Genomic DNA, 16844 nt, shown 5'->3' with positions numbered 1-16844 from the left:
CCCCCCCAGCAAGATCACCCTTGCGGACAGTCGTTTTTTCCTTGTTTTCCACGGGTGGCGGGACTAACGAGAGGCGGGGATCCGATAGAGACGTCGACATCCGGATGAATTGGGGAGCCGAGCAGGAGCAGCGGGGGATGAAGGCGAAAGCGAGTGCGAGAGAGACAGACGTAGAAGGACCGATACCTGACGGGGGGTGGAGGTCGGGGGCTCAGGAGGTAGACAAAAAAAATTTATACCTCGACAATATTTATGTTATTGCGCCCTTTGCGAGGTTCAGCCATTTGCCCTTCTAAGCTTTAGCCAGCGCCAACCCGTCGCCTTGACCCGACTGCGTTCACGACGTCTTTTATTCGAATTTATTTCTTCGTCCCAGCGATTTCGACCTTCCATGGGATATTATTTCGAAAATAGTGACTGACTGAGTGAGTGAGTCAGCCGTGGGGAAAGGAATAGCGACACGGATATATTGTGTTCCATTATCATTCGCTACATTCGTTTGGGTCCCACGAAACGGTATTAAGGGGGAGCGAGTGGGGGATAGAAATGGAAAAAAAAGTATTTTACAACGATAAACGATTTGAAGTTTCAAATCGAAAATTTTTTGCCGAACTTGTAGAGAATTTTTTTTTCGGCAATTTCATCCGACCTAATCTCCGTTCAATGGGCTCGCCGGGGCTTCTTCGAGAGGACATGCTGGATTTTACGGAAAGCTTTTTCCTTGCCAGCAAGCTAGTTACCGGCTGAGCGAGCGAGCAGGCGAATAGTACGTGAGCGAGAGGGATGGCAATATTTTTTAACTATGGGAATAGTTCATTCTGTCGTCCACGTCAGTTTTACACTCTACGAGTCTCGGTCGTGCTGGTTTAATAGGTCGATTGGTAGGAAGTCACGTTTTGCAAGCTCCCGTCGAGCGAGTAAACTGGAGAGAAGAGAAAGCGAAAACTGGACGAAGCTGAAGAGAGAATTATAAGAAAATGAACCCCGGCGGACGTGAAAGAGTATGCGGAGGTAAGGCTGGCAATTGGATACCCGGCTTATTTGTCCGCGGTGGGACGACGCGTCGGGAGCGACGAGGAACGTTACTTGAAAATACGCATTAGTATACGTGGTAAATAAAGAAAGGAAGCTATAGAGAAGAGAAATGAGATAAAGTGAGGAAAAAGGGATTTGACACCCCGACCTTTTTTTTTTCGCGATAAAACGAAATTGTCCGCTCATCCGAGTAAAAGCGGAAGACGAAGAAAAATATTTTTCGTGAAAACCAGCCACATAATTTTTACCGAGTCTCGTGTTGACAAATATCGCTGTTGCTTGTAAGGGTAACAGAGATACAGGGGAAGGAGATCGGAAGAGGCTGCGGAGAAAGAATTTCCTGTCGTCAAGATTCCAGCATCCGGAATGGAGTAGACGCCTAGAGAGTATCAGCTGGTTCATTTAAAAAAAAAAAAAAATTCAGTCTAGTGATTGGTGAGAGGGGGGGGGTCTAACTATTTTCTTTACCCTGATTTATTTCTCGAAGCGAGAAGCGATCTCTTAGGATGAGTGATGTTCCGCCTCATCTCATTGGATCTTCGGTACCAACACATCCTTCATCTTCTTTCTTGGCTTTTCTCTAGAGACGCTCCAGCCTCCTCTGATCCTTTTTCCGGAGGCTGCGGCTACCTTCGACACCTTCGACCACCCCCTGATCCATCGCAACCTCAGGGCCAACGTCCATCACCGACGTCACTTCCGCAATCAATCTGGCACGGTATCTATTGTGCTTTTTTCCTGGGTTCGATATTCTCGGCTCTTTATTAATTCCTCGTGGACCGTTTCGCTGACGGGAGGGTAAAGACGAAGACACGTGCTAATTTAATAACAGGGATTGCTGAGGTCCGGTGCAAGTGCGAAATAAAATATTTTCTTTTACATGAAATTAAAGACTGTAGGCAGGTGGGCGTCGAGATGCGGATTCAAACCAAGTACCAGGACGTACAGAGGAGACTTCTGGAGGAAAAGGAAGGATCAGTAGAGGATTGAAGAGTGTCGTGGGAGTAATGGGATCAGGGGTCATGAAAAGCCAGCCAGGATCCTTCCTTGGTATAGAATCCCTCCTGGGTATCCTTCCGCTCCGACGCGATCCTGACGCGTCGCGACGGCAGACGTCGGATGAAAAACGAAGTCGTCCTCGAGCATAGAGGATGATTGACAGGGTATGCTGAGGAAGGTCATCCTTTGGACCCTTCGCAGACTGCCGGATGAGTTTAGAAAGCGTAAGTGGACTAAGGGATTTAAGGGCTGACGTGAGATTTTATAATGATTAATTGGATCCTTAAAATTCTTTCGACAGATTCCGTTACTTTGTTTTAACACAATTTTGTATTTGCTTATACAAACTATCTCAAATCGTCCCCCTTTTTTTTTTAGTGTAATTCTTATAAGCAACAAATCAATATTCCTCGTTCGTCTTCTTTGGATTCGCTTGAAATTACATTACATTCGCTTTAAAGTCCTCCGGCTAGAAACAGACTTGGGAATTACGCATTCGGAAAATTCATAGGATTTATATAGCTCAGCGAGCAAATTCTCTTTAAGAGATTTTCCCAATCGGTGGCAATAGATTAAACGAAGTCACGTTCGACAGAGATAGACTTGAATAATAATAGAAGTAAATTTTTTTAATATAATAAAATTTCCAAATCCACGTTCTCATTATCCCGTGATAAAAGTAAATTCTGGAATTTTCTAGTGTCAAAATTTCTCGAACTGTAGTATCTACCCCAAAAAAGCACCGTTATCTGTATCAGTTATAACGATAAAACTCACATTAGGATATTTGAAATTCCCGCCTCTACCGAAAGGAACCCCGGGGATACTTTAAAGGGTGAAGTTGGCAGATCTCGTTACGATCCTATTATTACTATCATCAGTCTCATTATTATTATAGCAGTACTTTATAATCATACGCGAACGTCGACCCTACCCTAAACGAGAAGACTCCGACGGGATTTAGACACGAACACGAAATCGAGCCACGGCTTCTCCTGCCGCCACGGCGCCAACGACGTCGCCGCAGACATTCCGTAGTCAATTAAACTTCCCGGGCAAACCAAGGATGATGATCCGAGCCTGGACCAACTAAATCGGAGGAATCGCGAAGGAAGCCAACCAGGGAGCAAATAAACTAGCGTTTTCCGCCGGTTCAAGGGCCAGCTGGGTATACCTACCTACCGAACGATCACGTTAACAATACCCTTTCTGGGAGTCAGAATCACATGGAGAAACCTTCTTGGTGTAAGAGCTTCTTATCCCCTCTTCTACCTCCTTTTAACCCCCCCGACCAACTCAAAACCTAGGCCGAGTCAAGTGGGACCAGTTGTGAGAACGGTACAGAAGGATCCAGGGTAGAGGGCAGCAGCTACTATAGCCAGGTTAGGTAGGTTAGGAAGAATAAAGATGATACAAACTAGACGCTAAGGTTACGTAAGATAAGACGGGCAGGACGAATTGCCTTGGCTCTTTCCGCTTGTAAACTCCACTTGGTTAATCACACGGCTCTTGCGACTGCAGCCGGGAATCGCAATGAACTTTTCATTGTCTTCGTCTCCCTTGTATTCGGTCCGCTATGAGGAAAATGAGCTTGTACCTGAATCCGCTGACTACCCTTGGGACTGGGACCAAGAGAAGCCCACCCTCCGCCGTCTCCGCTCTCTGCTGTTTGCTTTGCACTTTCCTCCAGGGAGAAATGAAGAGATGGATCTGAAGAGGCTCGCACGTTGCTTGTACAGGACAAGTCTAAGGCTTCGTACACAATCTTCACGTTGAGCCGTATCCTGGGCTTTGCTCGCGCAACATCAATATCTCGTTATGTGGCAATGCGCCAGACGTGTTTCCCTTATTACTGGACTCCGATCTTATCTTCCTTTTTTAGCTCTTCTTTAGTCGTTACATCTCTCGCGTTGGTACTGCTGAACGGGATCTTCAGCGACACATTAAAACCTGCAAGTCTCATATCTAAGATAGCTGTACGCTCGGTAATTGTTCTAGAAACATCTGGAGACTTCGGCAAGTTCAGGCGGCTCCCTGGATCCACGTTCTAGAGTCTACCCCAATCATTTTCGTATACGGGTTTCCATATGAAAGGCATTGGCTGGTCGTGTGCCAATTTGTGAGAACAGTTCCAGAGCATGGGTCCAGTGACGATGTCGGTTCTTGGGATTGTGGTTTAAAAATTTAAGTTCAACGTCACTTTACATCGATGGTAAATAATCAAGATAATCTCACGGATAACGTCCAAGTGGATCGAACGTGAGAGCTCTAGACCGTGATCAGCATTCAGAAATTTTGTTTACTTGTGGAAAAAAAAATTACCGACACGTAATCTAACTAAGGTAAACAGAGAATATCCATATAAAAAAATGTATAAGCGTAACCTGTACTAAAGTACACTTTTTCCATAAATCTCTCTACTTATCTTTTTCGAAAATTGTCAATTTGCCCTGTATAATCCTCGCGGCTGGGATGAAAGTCATATTTTCATCTGATCCTGAAACGAGCACAGCTACCGAACCGTCTACAACCGTGAGCGATCTTAGGAAATTATGGGGGAACGTGGGAAAAAAAACATGTCAACGGTATCGTGTCTTCTTGAGTGTCTGTTGGTTTTTCAGAGATTCTCTTCGAGACGCTACTACTCCACGTGCTCGCTGCACCAGGTACGAGGAAGCAGGGAAAACTCCTGCGAGCAAACCTACATTTAACCAGAGACTTTTCACCTCGTAACCTCTGACGTCTGTTCGTCGTCGTGTCATCCTAACCTAACAATCCTTAATGACCTTTTTACATTTATACTTTCGACCTCCCGGCCCAATGATCCATTAAACCTGAAACCTTAAATTGTACCATGTGATCCCGTAGAGTAAAATCCATCCTGAGACTATCTAGGAACACTTCCTGTGAAACCTTTGGAATGCTTGACCCCAGCGTCGACCTAAGGAATCCGAATGCTCTATCTACCTTCGCGAGGGACTCTTGGTACGTTTCCTGTCTATTATGTGAGTTACGTAACACACGCACACACACGGACCACACATGTTCTGCATACTCACCTACGTGAATGCACGTCTTCACTGCACCCTTATAGTGTGCCCCCCACCCTCCAGCCCGTTCGATGCACCCACGACGCACCAGCACTTGAAAATTCAAATCTACCGCTCAAAAGCGGAAAGCTTACTGGCACGTTTAGTACCAAGTTTCGACCACAGGTTCGCAACGATCGGCAACTCCGGAGCTGTTTTCAATGTTTTCGGTCCACGTAGACCGCGGATCGTTCTGCTTTTCATCCCTTTTAATATATATATTAGATACTCTACTAGTATATATATCTGTATATTAGATACTTTTCTGATATATATACATGAACCCGCCGAAGGATTTATACTCGAGTTTATACGTCGGAAACGACTATTTCAAAACGGACTAGAGAATTCACGGTGGTTCTCGCAGGGTTTTGCAACGCGGTCTTTTTACGAGGCGACGCCACTAGCGTCTTTCGTCAAGCCACGACGCCATAAGTATTTCCCTCAGGGAATCCACGTATACGGATACGAATTTCGAGCTACGTGAATTGCGGCCTTTTTCAGTTTTCGTAGGGTTTTTAAGGGACGCCAACGAACCGGACGAAAGGAATGGAAACTCTGGCACGCTTGACGCATGTAGTATAAAGGAGGGTTACGGGTGGGTTGCAAATAATCAAAAGCACGCGTGCCACGCTCGGAATAAAAGTGTGGCCAGTGAGAGAAGAAAAAAAAAGAGAAACATACGACTGGCTTGGGAATAAAATCGAGCCATAAACAATGATGGAACTGTGTTCTCTCTCGCGACCATTTGTAAAACTTGCGTTCCTCACAAACTTTCAAACAAATGCACGAATATTCCTCTACCCGTTATATTTCTCGGACGTTCGACTGTTTGGCAGCTACGGGAACGGAGCGCGATTCTGAGACTAACACTAGAATGAAGTAGCATAGGAGATTGTCTGAGGTAACAGTGAAACACTCTCGTGCTCGACATTTTTAACCTTTCGTCCCATTTCTCTCTCTTGATGTTCCTTTACCAGAAACTCAATTCCACAGCACTTGAGAATAAAAAATTGTTAAAACTTTACCCTCGCCTCCGACTATACGGATACGAAAAACGTAGCATGGATTTGCCTAGAGCAAAGGAAAGTGAATTGCACTTTGATAATAATACTGCATACATATAGCGCGACTGCTATTGCCCTTACTTGCCAAGGAATTGCCTCACTGCGTTTCCTCCCGTATAAAGTAGAAAGCAAGAGAAATAACAAGGAGCTAGAATAGACGGTAGAAATTGAAAATAGAGCGTAGGGCAACACGAGAATGAAATGCAACTACGTATCGCTGTACTACGCGAATATATCGTCAGTTCCATGTTGCTACGTAGATGCACGTGAAACCTACGTAAAAAGTTTACAGCTTTGACACACTCTGTCGGTAAAACAGTTCCGTGCTGTCAGGGTCGGTAACACTGATGACTTGAAAGTGGCAGCAGCGTAGACAGAGTAGCAGACGACGAAAGTTACGCTGCAAACAGTTGCAAATGGCGCGATCAAAGTTCGGAAACAACGAAGAGTGCGGAGCGACGATGTATACAAATTATTGTGGAGATAATAATTCAGTTGTTATTAAATTTAATTATTTCAATTGTGCAGTCACGAAAAAAAGACTGCTAAGAAATTGAAGATGGTTGTGACTCGTCGATAGGACGCTGTCAATTTTCCGGGAGTTTTACTCGCAAGTAACAACGACGGTCGGCAGCTGAGTGAAGAACAGCTGGTTTCATTCTGCCAGGAGCATATTTCACTGGGGAGTCAAAGAAAAGTAATGAAAACCGTGGCCGAAGCCGCGGAGAGGTTTCACACACGAGCAAACCTTGGACCATACGAGCCAATAATTTAAATTGCTGTTGGAGCTTGAATTGCTTTTAAATTATCGCCCGTCCGCATGTATACCACAGCTGTGACGATAGCAGGACAGTAAATGTAAGCACACAAGTACGCGACGCCTCCTGTTCAATGAATTTCCACTAACCACCCACTGGAATTAGTGACATTAAAACCGGATCGATTCTGGCAACGAATCCCGTCAGGTACAATGGCTGCTGGTGATATCCTTTTTTTTTTTACATGGACATATATCAAACCTTCCCTCTAGATTTTTTTTCTCCAAAATTTAACAGAGTTATTGGTGTACCTGACAAAGGAAAAAAAATGTTCGCAATACTCGAATGAAGTAAGAGAAATCGTTCGATTCGTTCGCGTCGTGCGTTCTTTACCAGTGCCCGAGTTTTCTGTACGATTGCGTAAGAATTTATTTGTGGGGGCAGACAGGGGGAAGCCCTCCTAAAGGACAATGGATGAAGACTCGATGCGATGCACGTGTTGTCGAAACGTCTTTCAGCAGAGGTTGGGCAAAAAGGTGAACGAATTCAATATGGATCTAGACAAGGCATAAAACCAGCGAGAGGCATATGAGTAAGAGAAAGAGAAAAGGAGAGAGTGAGAGCAGCTAGGGACAGTTCGGGGAGTAAATTCAGTTCGTAAAATTCGACCGGCCATAAACCTCTCGGATATATCCCATAAAATTCGTAGCGCGTTTTTCCAAGATGTTATGACGCCGCGAACCGTGAGGACTGTGGAATATTTTTTCTGTATCAAATAGGGACGTTAAGGAGTGCTCGAAGACACTCTCGTATCTTTCCAACATTTTTATCTTTTTTTATTAGCCTTCGGCCACTTTCCGTTGTCTTGACTAAGACAGTAAGAACGCAAGGCTTTGAGGAACTTTGTTCAGGGGATGACTTCAAGTAAAATAGTGTAAACCCATGACGCACAAGCGAGTGGGGAAGAGAAGAAGTGAAAGAGAGAGAGAGAGAGAGAGAGTAAACGTAGCGTGAGGTCGGTAGTTACAGAATGGCCGTAATCCGCGTAACGCCTGGTTCAACCATCCAGCAGCTTCTCTTAACACCTTTCATCCCTTGGAAACTTGATATCTCAAGGTCGCCTCAAATCATCCCACAGCATCCCTTCTTACTGTTCTCTCTCTCTCTCTCTCTCTCTCTCTCTCTTTATGCTACATAATCCCGTATCCTTGTCTCTTTCTCCTTCACAGCCTTCCGGCTCTATCTCTCGGATACCCTCGAACCATCAGTTTCGGTACTCGCTTGCGGTTCGCCGCAGCTTCCAGAAGATACGACCTCGGGAGAAGACTCAGCCCTCATCAAATTAGGATACTCGTCATTATTATCCGTGGCAGTTTTGACAGTTGCTCCAGAGATGAATTTAAAATTAGAAAGAGTATTAAAATTGTGTCCGCGTTTACAACCGGATAGGATGAGGATCAATTTGAAAAATCAGTAGATATTTTGACTCGGTAGAGGTTTTACCACTTTTTTTTTTCTTATCTCATAAAAAAAACACTCTCAAAGAAAATTATTTATCTTCGCTTCTGGAATTAATCGAATTTATGTAAACTACCCTTGTATTAATTATACATTAAAAAAAAGACTACGGATTCCATGAATTTATCATAAATATTCGAATTCCTTGGAGCGAATCCTACAGATATTCATCCCTATTATACGAGAGGTACCCCATCTATGGAAAGTACTAGAGGGTGAATTGTCAGTGACTTGCAGCTATACTGATTGAAGGGGAAAAAAAAACTATCATTATAAAACTATGCGACGCGTCGTTAAATACGCGGCTTCTTGTTCTACGTTTTTCATCCCTTAAAATTCCCAGAGAGACCTAGAAAACAACCAAGATCCTTTACACCAATGGTGTTTTTCGCAAGAAGATACAAAGGGTCTATAAAGAAAAGCCCTCAAGGAACAAAAGAAAGGGGGCGTGAAATGATCCCCGTTCACCGAATCTCGCCCGTAGACCCTAGGGAATTCTTCAGCCATACGGCCACTGCATACATACAGAACGATTCGTGCGACCCAACGTCGCCTTTGAAAATTCCAAGGTGACGTCACGTTGCGTCATCAACCCACACGGACTCAACCACACTCTTATGAGAGGAATACGGTAAAGGATAAAATTCTTGAAACTTCGTCGGCAACTGAACGAGACTTCCTCAAATTCCTAAAGCGGACAAATGAATTCGTTGGAGAATTTTTTCAAAAAATTTATTAAAAAAAAATTACCATCAGACTTTTTCATGCACGTTGATTCGTATAAAAATTTGAAATTAATACAATTACGGACACGTGCCAGTTAGATTACGCAAGGCAGATACGTAAATTCCCATATTTTTGTAATACTTGAACCGCGGGTAACGAGCGGAAGGGATGATGAGATTGTTAAAGGCCGAATAGGGTAAACGGATGGCAGGTCGAGGGCGAAGAGGAGTTCAGGGCTGACCATAGTAACCACCGCAACCCTTGTCATATTGGCAGTTGCTTTATAACCGTTTTGCATGGCCAGTAGACAATCCTTACTCGGCACGAATTCAATCATCTGGTTTACGGTTACCGATCGCATTTGACATTGCTGTTTCCGGTCCAAGTGCGGGCTGGCCAATCGTTGTCGAGTGTTCGTCAAGCGTTTTTAACGTTTACTGGATTTGCTGTAAAAAAAAAAAATTAACAATTTTTTACTAAACAAGATGCACCTTATCAGCAGGACAAATTATCTTTATGACGGATGAGTATCAGGTGCATGATCAAATATGTGAGATTAGCCCACAGGTAATGCAGTTTTGAGCTATTTGTGCATTATCGAAAAAAATTGCATTACTTATGGCATGACCCGGCGGTATGCAAGAACAGGTAACAATTTGCGTAACGGCATGAGGCATATTTGCCATTTGTCAATGTTTTGATGCTAGATAACCTGGTGAATGGAGATAAATAATTGTCCTGTATGCATATGGTTTTTTTTTCTGATTTGCCATTAACTTATCAGATTGGCAAATTGCGTACAGAGATCAATGACGTGGGAGAGAGTGATTGTACATACATAGGGAATAGTAAAGAGAAAGAGAATGTTTGAGCTTCGTAGGAAGCATTTGTTTGGGTTATGTACGATTAACGAGATCTTCCGTATTTGCTTTCAGTACGTGTCGGGAATGGGAACGGGAGGGCAGGCGAGCAGCGTGAGTTACAGCAGCGTGAGTCAGAGCAGCGATGGCGGAATCTGTGTGACCGGAACCGGCGGACCCTCTTCTGGGGGGATGTGACGTCACGCAGGGGCCCGTAGCGGGCCGCGCAGAGACCGTGCCATTCGTTTCCGGGACACGTGATTGTAGGCCACAAGTGTCAAGAGTACCGGAAGCAGCATCATCGCCATTGCCGATGCCAATTCAAATGCCAGTTGCGACTACTGCGGCTGCAGCAACAGGCGACCGACTGTGATAGTCGAGATTCAGATTGAGATCCGCACCAGTGTCCTGGACCCGTCGTCGGATTAATCCTCCTGGGACGAGGACAGTCGCTTAAGAAGCCATCCGAACCGGAAATAGAAAACCAGGCTGGACGCCGGCGTCGCGACGATCGATTTCATGCGGCCATATCACGCGCATAATTTATTCGACGCTCGGGATTACCCGGACGGCCAGGATGATGCTTTTTATTTTTTATCATTACAAGCCCACTCGGAGGGGATGGAGCAAATGAAATCCGGGCTGCCCGTGCAATTCGAATTGTTTTGTGACAAGATTAATTAGACGTGGGGAGGGTCGACAACTGGGTATTAAACAAATTATCGCAATTGAGCAATCGTGAAATCGAACCACCCCCCTGACTGATTGTCGCTTTATAAATCAAGAGAATCGGGGGTGTAGATGTATAAAACATTGACGATCCTCGTTCGGTAGAAGCAGTCGGGTATACCCGGGTCAGAGGGTAAAACCATGAATGATTAAATAAATTGAGCGAGACGCAATCCTATGGGATAGGTCTTGACTGTTGTAGTCTCTGATTCGCAACCCTCTCCTACATACCATTGATAGGTCATCGTCAGGTGCATATAGACGCAGGCCAGGTAGTCATCTTGTTCTCCATTAAACTAGGAAACAAATAAACAGCATGCAGCAGGACTCTGGACCATTAATTAACATGGAGCTGCTAACGCACTGCAGTCTGTATTTTCCAAACAAATATTTATCATAAATTTGAATCAGAAATGGGACACGAACGGTTGCAGCCAGTTGTGCAGTGGAGTAGAATTTCGCATACATTTTGTTTTTTCAAAATAAATATATACCAAAATACACAAATTGCACGGAACTAAAATTCTAGGTTGAGCACCGAGTGCTGTTCAGGATTTTGTTACCATATGTCAAGCAGGAAAATCCAAATTCAAGCGAACGGCAACAAGGGCAACACGAAAGCGTACGTAGAGGTTGTAGATAAATTAGCATAAGCAGCTAAATATAACTTTAATAAGAGCCTGATATCGCTTGAATTTAAATGAAGAACTTGGGTCGCTCGTTCTGACAATTTCAACGAAGCCCTTGACTAATTCAAGGCAGCCTTATGAAAAATTTAATACTATCAGCTACATTCAAAATAACTTTTGCCCATGTGTCGTTGCATGTCGTCGGTTCCATCTCTGGTCTGCCAAAAGCTCAACCTTCCCACTCTGGTCCCGCTTTTACCTTTTTTTTTTTTTTACATTTCTAATGGGAGCCTGCTACCGAACACCAGAAGCAACTTGCTGCGGAGCGGTGAACTTTGAAACTCCCTGTATACATAGAACACATAGCTACAGACTCGGCTGGCATATAAAAACTTTTTTGAAAAAGCATATATATGTGTGAAAACCTACCGTATCCAGTCAAAAATATTTCGGGGCTTCATCTTCAAGCATCCTCGTACAGGTATCGTGCGTACTTCAGGATTAGTGAACTTTGATCCCACATTGACCAACCACAAGAATACTTAATCTCGTCAGAAAAAAGCAAGATATTCTTATCTCAGTCATTGTACTCCTCGTACCTGTCATTAACTGATAACAAAATTCGAATTACTATGTCGTGGACAAGGAGAACAGACACGACAATGCGTCATCTAGTCAAAAGAAAAAAAAAATGTCAAAAATTATTCTGACTGATCACAAGTAAGGAAATAGTACGTTATCAGGATTATCATGCACTCACCAATTCGTTTCTTGTTTAATGAGATAAAATGCTGAAATGAGGAAGGGATGATTGGTCAATCGGCTGAGCGTCAATTCACTGTAAATAATAACAGGCGCCATTTGGATATAATGTAAATTTTAATTAGCTCAAAGAACAGAGTGATTTTTAAATTTTAAGGTTAAAGGACGCTGCTAGGGTCAATTTTTAATCGTATCTACGCTCGACGTACTCGTCCCTGCAATTATGCATTTATGCGACTGTGTAACTGCACGAGTATGCAAGCATTTGGTGAAGTAAATACGAGAGACTGTCATTACTTGTTGATACTAACTGATATGAGAAGTAAGATTGGCACGGGATACTAGAAATCGTTAGGATTTATTCCTATTGTATACACGAGTGTCGTTAGGTCTTGCGCAATTTGTCGTAAAACTATTCGACGAGGAATCCAGCGACAAGAAATGAAAATGCAATGCAGTTACGAAGGAACAATCGGTGGTAATATATTTGGTGCGAAAGAAGAAAAGGTAGAAATAAGAGAATTACGTGGGGTTTCGCAAGTGTATATACACTATACATAAATATACATAATATAAAATTATAACGACGTGTCGAGAACGGGGAATAAAGGAGAGAACAATCGATAGGACGTCACTTTCTATAAGCGATTAGAATAAGGTTAATTAAGGGTTAATCGAAAAAGATCCAAAGTATCGTAACTCACGTACAAGATGTAAGATCACTTAAGTACCTCCAACAAGATGTGTCTCTCGGTATGCTGTCCTTTATAATAAATATATCGAGAAATTATTATCCCGATTGTCCTGAGCTTCTTATTATTGCCATTGAATCCTCTGGAAGATCAAGTCTCATCTGTTAACTTCAACCAAGGTCAGGTAAATGGAACGCGACAAGGGAAGGTCTGAAAAGGTTCTCCCACGAGTACCATTTTAGATCCAGTAAGTATGCATGCAGGGCGTACGTGGTGAACCAGTTATGTTGATAGGTTGGAGAATCAGTACTTACGAGGGATGCATGGTTGCCAATTTTGGGTCCAAATGCTCAGGTATGTGAAATAAGGAAGCTTCTTTGAACAAGAGAAAATTACTTGGTATTTTCAAACGTTTTTCTTTCCCTCGATGTCAAAGAGTGGAACTGACGTAATCATTTTCAAATTAATAAACACTGCGTAATATAGTTGCTCACTTGACTCTGTATTGTGATATTTATGGCGGCAAGTACAGATCTGGCATCGCCGCCATCTTGGTCATTGTAAATGAAACAGTGAAATCACGAGATTGAAGGAACTATAATAATTGTCACCTGATTAATTTAACACAGACGGTACGATAAGAATAACTTCTTTCATTGTCATTATATTTTACAATAATCGTTATCGTGGTCGAAGAACAATGGCGCGCCATATGAGATTTTCGAACCTTTCACTTTCCACAACACAGAATAGTCAACTGTCTTAGGCAACTATTAGACAATAGCTTAAACATACGAGATACACGCCTCTACGAACACATTCGTAATTCTCGGGGCCAGCCCCGAGAATGGCCTATTGGTATTTTGAATATTTTCAAAATTCAGCCACTCGGAAGCAATAGACTTGTCGATTGCTTCACGCATCTAAAAGGGAATGAGCTACGATTACAGACGCATTCGCATTACGGCGACATGGTGACTAGTAGCGAACTACATATTTAGAAACAACAGCGATTCAATCTCGTGAAAAGCAATATACATTGCATCGAGCATGAGGGTATCCCTGATAATGGAGATTTTACAAGTTTGCAAGAATCTCTTATTAAATTTTCTAATAATAGTATTGTAACGCACGTCCTATCACCCTGCATATTTTTATTAACTTCCTTTACTTTATGCATTCTTCGAGACACGTAAAAATTAATGTTAATTATATAAAATGCACTTTTATTGTGTGTAATATATGCCCGGACATTAATTTATGTAATTGCACTTAATCTCTAAAGAACAATGAAATGTTGCCGCCTTTATACAATATGTATAACAGGTCCTTCCATCAAATCTGATTAAGCTACTTAACATTGCACCGCTATGTTTTTGCACTTTTAAGTACAATACTCGCACTGCTACGTTTTTGCTAAAATTCTCTACTAAACAGTTAGACGGCTCATTTCCGCTTTCCAGCGTCGTTAGTGTCGACACTGACATCTTTATTAACGTGAGTCGATTTAACTCGAGTCCGTTGAAGTTCATTAGAAAAATTTAACTAGTCGCCATTTATATACACGAAAGGATGTCCAATCATCGTCGATACACTATGTACAGTTATCCTTCGAAGATTGTGTCATTCGGTAAGATCATTTAAAACCGAAGGAGAAAAGTTAAAAGAATTAAAATCTATTTTCGTTCACCACCTGACGTAGCTCTTATACTCCTCGGTGATACTGACTCTTTTGATAGTCTCATAACCGAGAATAATGGAGAAACTGAAGCAGGCGGATTGCACGAGTCGCGCTGAGAGTCCTTTGGTAAACATTTCAAGTCCTTCCTCGACCCAGAGAACTTTGAATGCATTGCACATGCTGTCCAACCTTTGAACTTGCAATCTGGCGCGCACTATGTCTAGCGGGTTCGTTATGATAGTAGTGGTAAATCCTCCCAGGGTACCAGCCACGGCTTGGACGAATAGATGAGACACCCAGTATGGCAGTATCTTTATCAGTTCGTCTGTTAACAAATTGATGGGACGCTTGTATATTTGCTTTAGGTCTCAGCTAACACTATCCAATCATAGTACACTTTGTTTACCTTGATACACCGTGTAGAGTCCCCACCAAAGAGCACTGTTGGGTACGTATGCGCAGAGGGACGCAACGTAACCGCGATAGAAACCGCGCAGTCCGTCTCTCTGATAAATGAGTCTTACGATTTCGGCGGAGATGTAGGCACGCGATCTTCCTGGCTCTAGGGTTAATCCCAGAGGATTCATTCCCATCTGTAAGCAATGGTGAACAGGATATTGTTAGGATACTTCAGAACTGTTAACAGGATGAAGTATCTGTTCGGTATCGTTTGGCACTACTGTATTGACCTTGTCTACGACGAGTTTTCCGTGCTTGGTACTGACTCCTAGAACCATTAGGTGTTGGCTGAGAACATCAAAAGGGACTACTATGGTCTGGCCGACGAGGCTGGCTGCTGCGCCGCCGATCAAGGCTTTTATTCGAGGATCAATCTGGCTTGTAACGGGATTTTGTCGCAGCAGATGACGCACACCTTCGTACGTTGACACGTAGAAGACTCCGGATACTATTTGAATCGAACTTATCCAAAAACCTCGGTAAAGGCCGCCGAAGCCTTCCATTTGATAGATTTTTTTGTATGCATCTAGCATTCCTGTGATAGCAGAAGTCATTGGATATAAAATTTATTGTACGATGTTTGGATGTTATTAAACTGGGATAACTGTACCTGTATACATGTGATTTCGCCTTTGAATCTGCAAACGTGTCTTGATGACGGTCAATGGATAGAGACAGCATCGGACTGAGAATGAGGAAAGCATGCTCAGGGGGAAGAATTTGGTCTTGTCCATCATGTCCCATTCGATAGTACGAATGAATGGTGGTGCCTCGACCGCAGACATCTTCTGGCCTTAGAAGTATAATTGATGTGTTTATCTGAGACACGACAGTTCTGTCATCTAGTCCTTGAAAACGTTTGTCCAGCCTAATTTGGCACATCTCACAAATGCTTGCTGGGCATTACTACCCACGACTTTCCTGTAATTGCAAATCATATACTCTTATTTCTATTACAATTCTCAGACAGTAGTGACTGCCATTTCTGTCATACTAGTTGAATATGCATTAGAGAACTATTAAAAGTAGTTTACATTAATAGGTTCAAGATACAAAACAAGCTAATAATATTCCAATAGTAAACACTTCAATACAAAAGTTATCTTGGTGCAAGTGCATAAGAGACATGTTAGAATATTAGTCTAACATACATTATGTATTCGATTCAGGAACTTAATAATAGATCAAGTGTAGCTCAAGTTCAGTATACTACGCAATACTGGCACGAAACCCAAATAAAATAAATAAATTAAATCAGTCGGCTTAACTAACAAACAAAAAAAAACAGTTAATCCTGTCAAGAGATCTGAAGCACATTAGAAAATCATGTGAAATTCAAGGAAATGTATGAAAGCTCCAGATTCAATATAATAAAACTAAATTCTCTACAGCACCCATGTTTGCAGGTTGATTCAGCAACGAGGCAAAGACGTTAAGAGAGCGAATAATTGTTCTCAAATGATGATATATAAGAGCCACGATACTCACAGTGATGTAACACAATGCCGCAATACAACGATGAATATCTTCCAGCGGGTATGAAGTCAGTATTGACCTTTAAATTTTATACGACAGTCTGTCACTTAGATCATATTTATACTTGCACTTGGAGGATTATTGTACAAATATTAATTTCGGTATCTTACTCGGTTCCTTTATCCAGCAGCATACCTTTTTCTTCCGCGAACAAAATCACGAGACAGCAGAATTCATGGACGTTTATCAGCTGGACGTTTTTTTTTCAGTAGTTACACATGCGTATCTCTCCTAAATCATGCGGACGCAGGCGTCACGATGCTCCTGACATCTAGCGGATGTTACTACAAGTTCAGTAAACTTA

General features: G+C 42.7%; 2 protein-coding genes across 23 annotated transcripts in view; one reads left to right on the top strand and one right to left on the bottom strand.

Annotated features, from left to right (window-relative positions):
* The window catches only part of LOC107265493 (dopamine receptor 2), a 70936-nt gene extending 59648 nt beyond the window's left edge, over positions 1-11288 (top strand). For 6 of the 16 annotated variants that reach the window (XM_015734986.2, XM_025082763.1, XM_025082762.1 and 3 more), the window contains one exon: positions 10128-11288. In XM_015734986.2, the coding sequence (XP_015590472.1) occupies positions 10128-10250 (123 nt within the window). In that variant the 3' untranslated portion in view covers positions 10251-11288. Of the gene's footprint in view, positions 1-5375; positions 7156-7220; positions 8152-8177; positions 8315-10127 lie in introns of those variants that run through there. The other 10 variants (XR_003059089.1, XR_003059085.1, XR_003059084.1 and 7 more) reach the window with 10 other exon arrangements.
* A 326-nt stretch (positions 11289-11614) lies between these two features.
* Positions 11615-16773, bottom strand: LOC107265495 (solute carrier family 25 member 44). 7 transcript variants are annotated; one of them, XR_003059094.1, is made up of 9 exons: positions 16493-16773; positions 15615-15925; positions 15235-15539; positions 14952-15138; positions 13179-14870; positions 12904-13006; positions 12171-12248; positions 11840-12081; positions 11615-11755 (listed from the first exon to the last, which is right to left on the bottom strand). XR_003059094.1 is itself a non-coding variant. In XM_015734993.2 (6 exons), the coding sequence occupies exons 3-6, from the start codon at positions 15787-15789 to the stop codon at positions 14551-14553; spliced, it is 987 nt and encodes a 328-aa protein (XP_015590479.1). In that variant the 5' UTR covers positions 15790-15925; positions 16493-16559; positions 16651-16772; the 3' UTR covers positions 13346-14550. The 7 variants fall into 7 exon arrangements, 4 of the variants coding, with proteins under 4 accessions (XP_015590479.1, XP_015590480.1, XP_024938532.1 ...); XR_003059092.1 differs by having other exon boundaries at positions 12881-14870; XR_003059093.1 differs by having other exon boundaries at positions 12904-14870.
* Between the last annotated feature and the right edge of the window lie 71 nt (positions 16774-16844).

Source organism: Cephus cinctus, unplaced genomic scaffold (genome assembly GCF_000341935.2).
Source record: "Cephus cinctus unplaced genomic scaffold, Ccin1 Ccin1_scaffold0225, whole genome shotgun sequence".
Classification (NCBI taxonomy): domain Eukaryota; kingdom Metazoa; phylum Arthropoda; class Insecta; order Hymenoptera; family Cephidae; genus Cephus; species Cephus cinctus.
This window is presented reverse-complemented; position numbering and strand designations above follow the sequence as displayed.

Bases quoted from the DNA above. Each gene is read 5' to 3' on its own strand.
- LOC107265495 (XM_015734993.2), bottom strand. From the start codon at position 15,789: ATGTCTGCGGTCGAGGCACCACCATTCATTCGTACTATCGAATGGGAC. The intron at 15,540-15,614 runs GTACAGTTATCC...CTGCTATCACAG, and splicing joins GCGAAATCACATGTATACAG to GAATGCTAGATGCATACAAA. The intron at 15,139-15,234 runs GTCAATACAGTA...CATTGCTTACAG, and splicing joins GAAAACTCGTCGTAGACAAG to ATGGGAATGAATCCTCTGGG.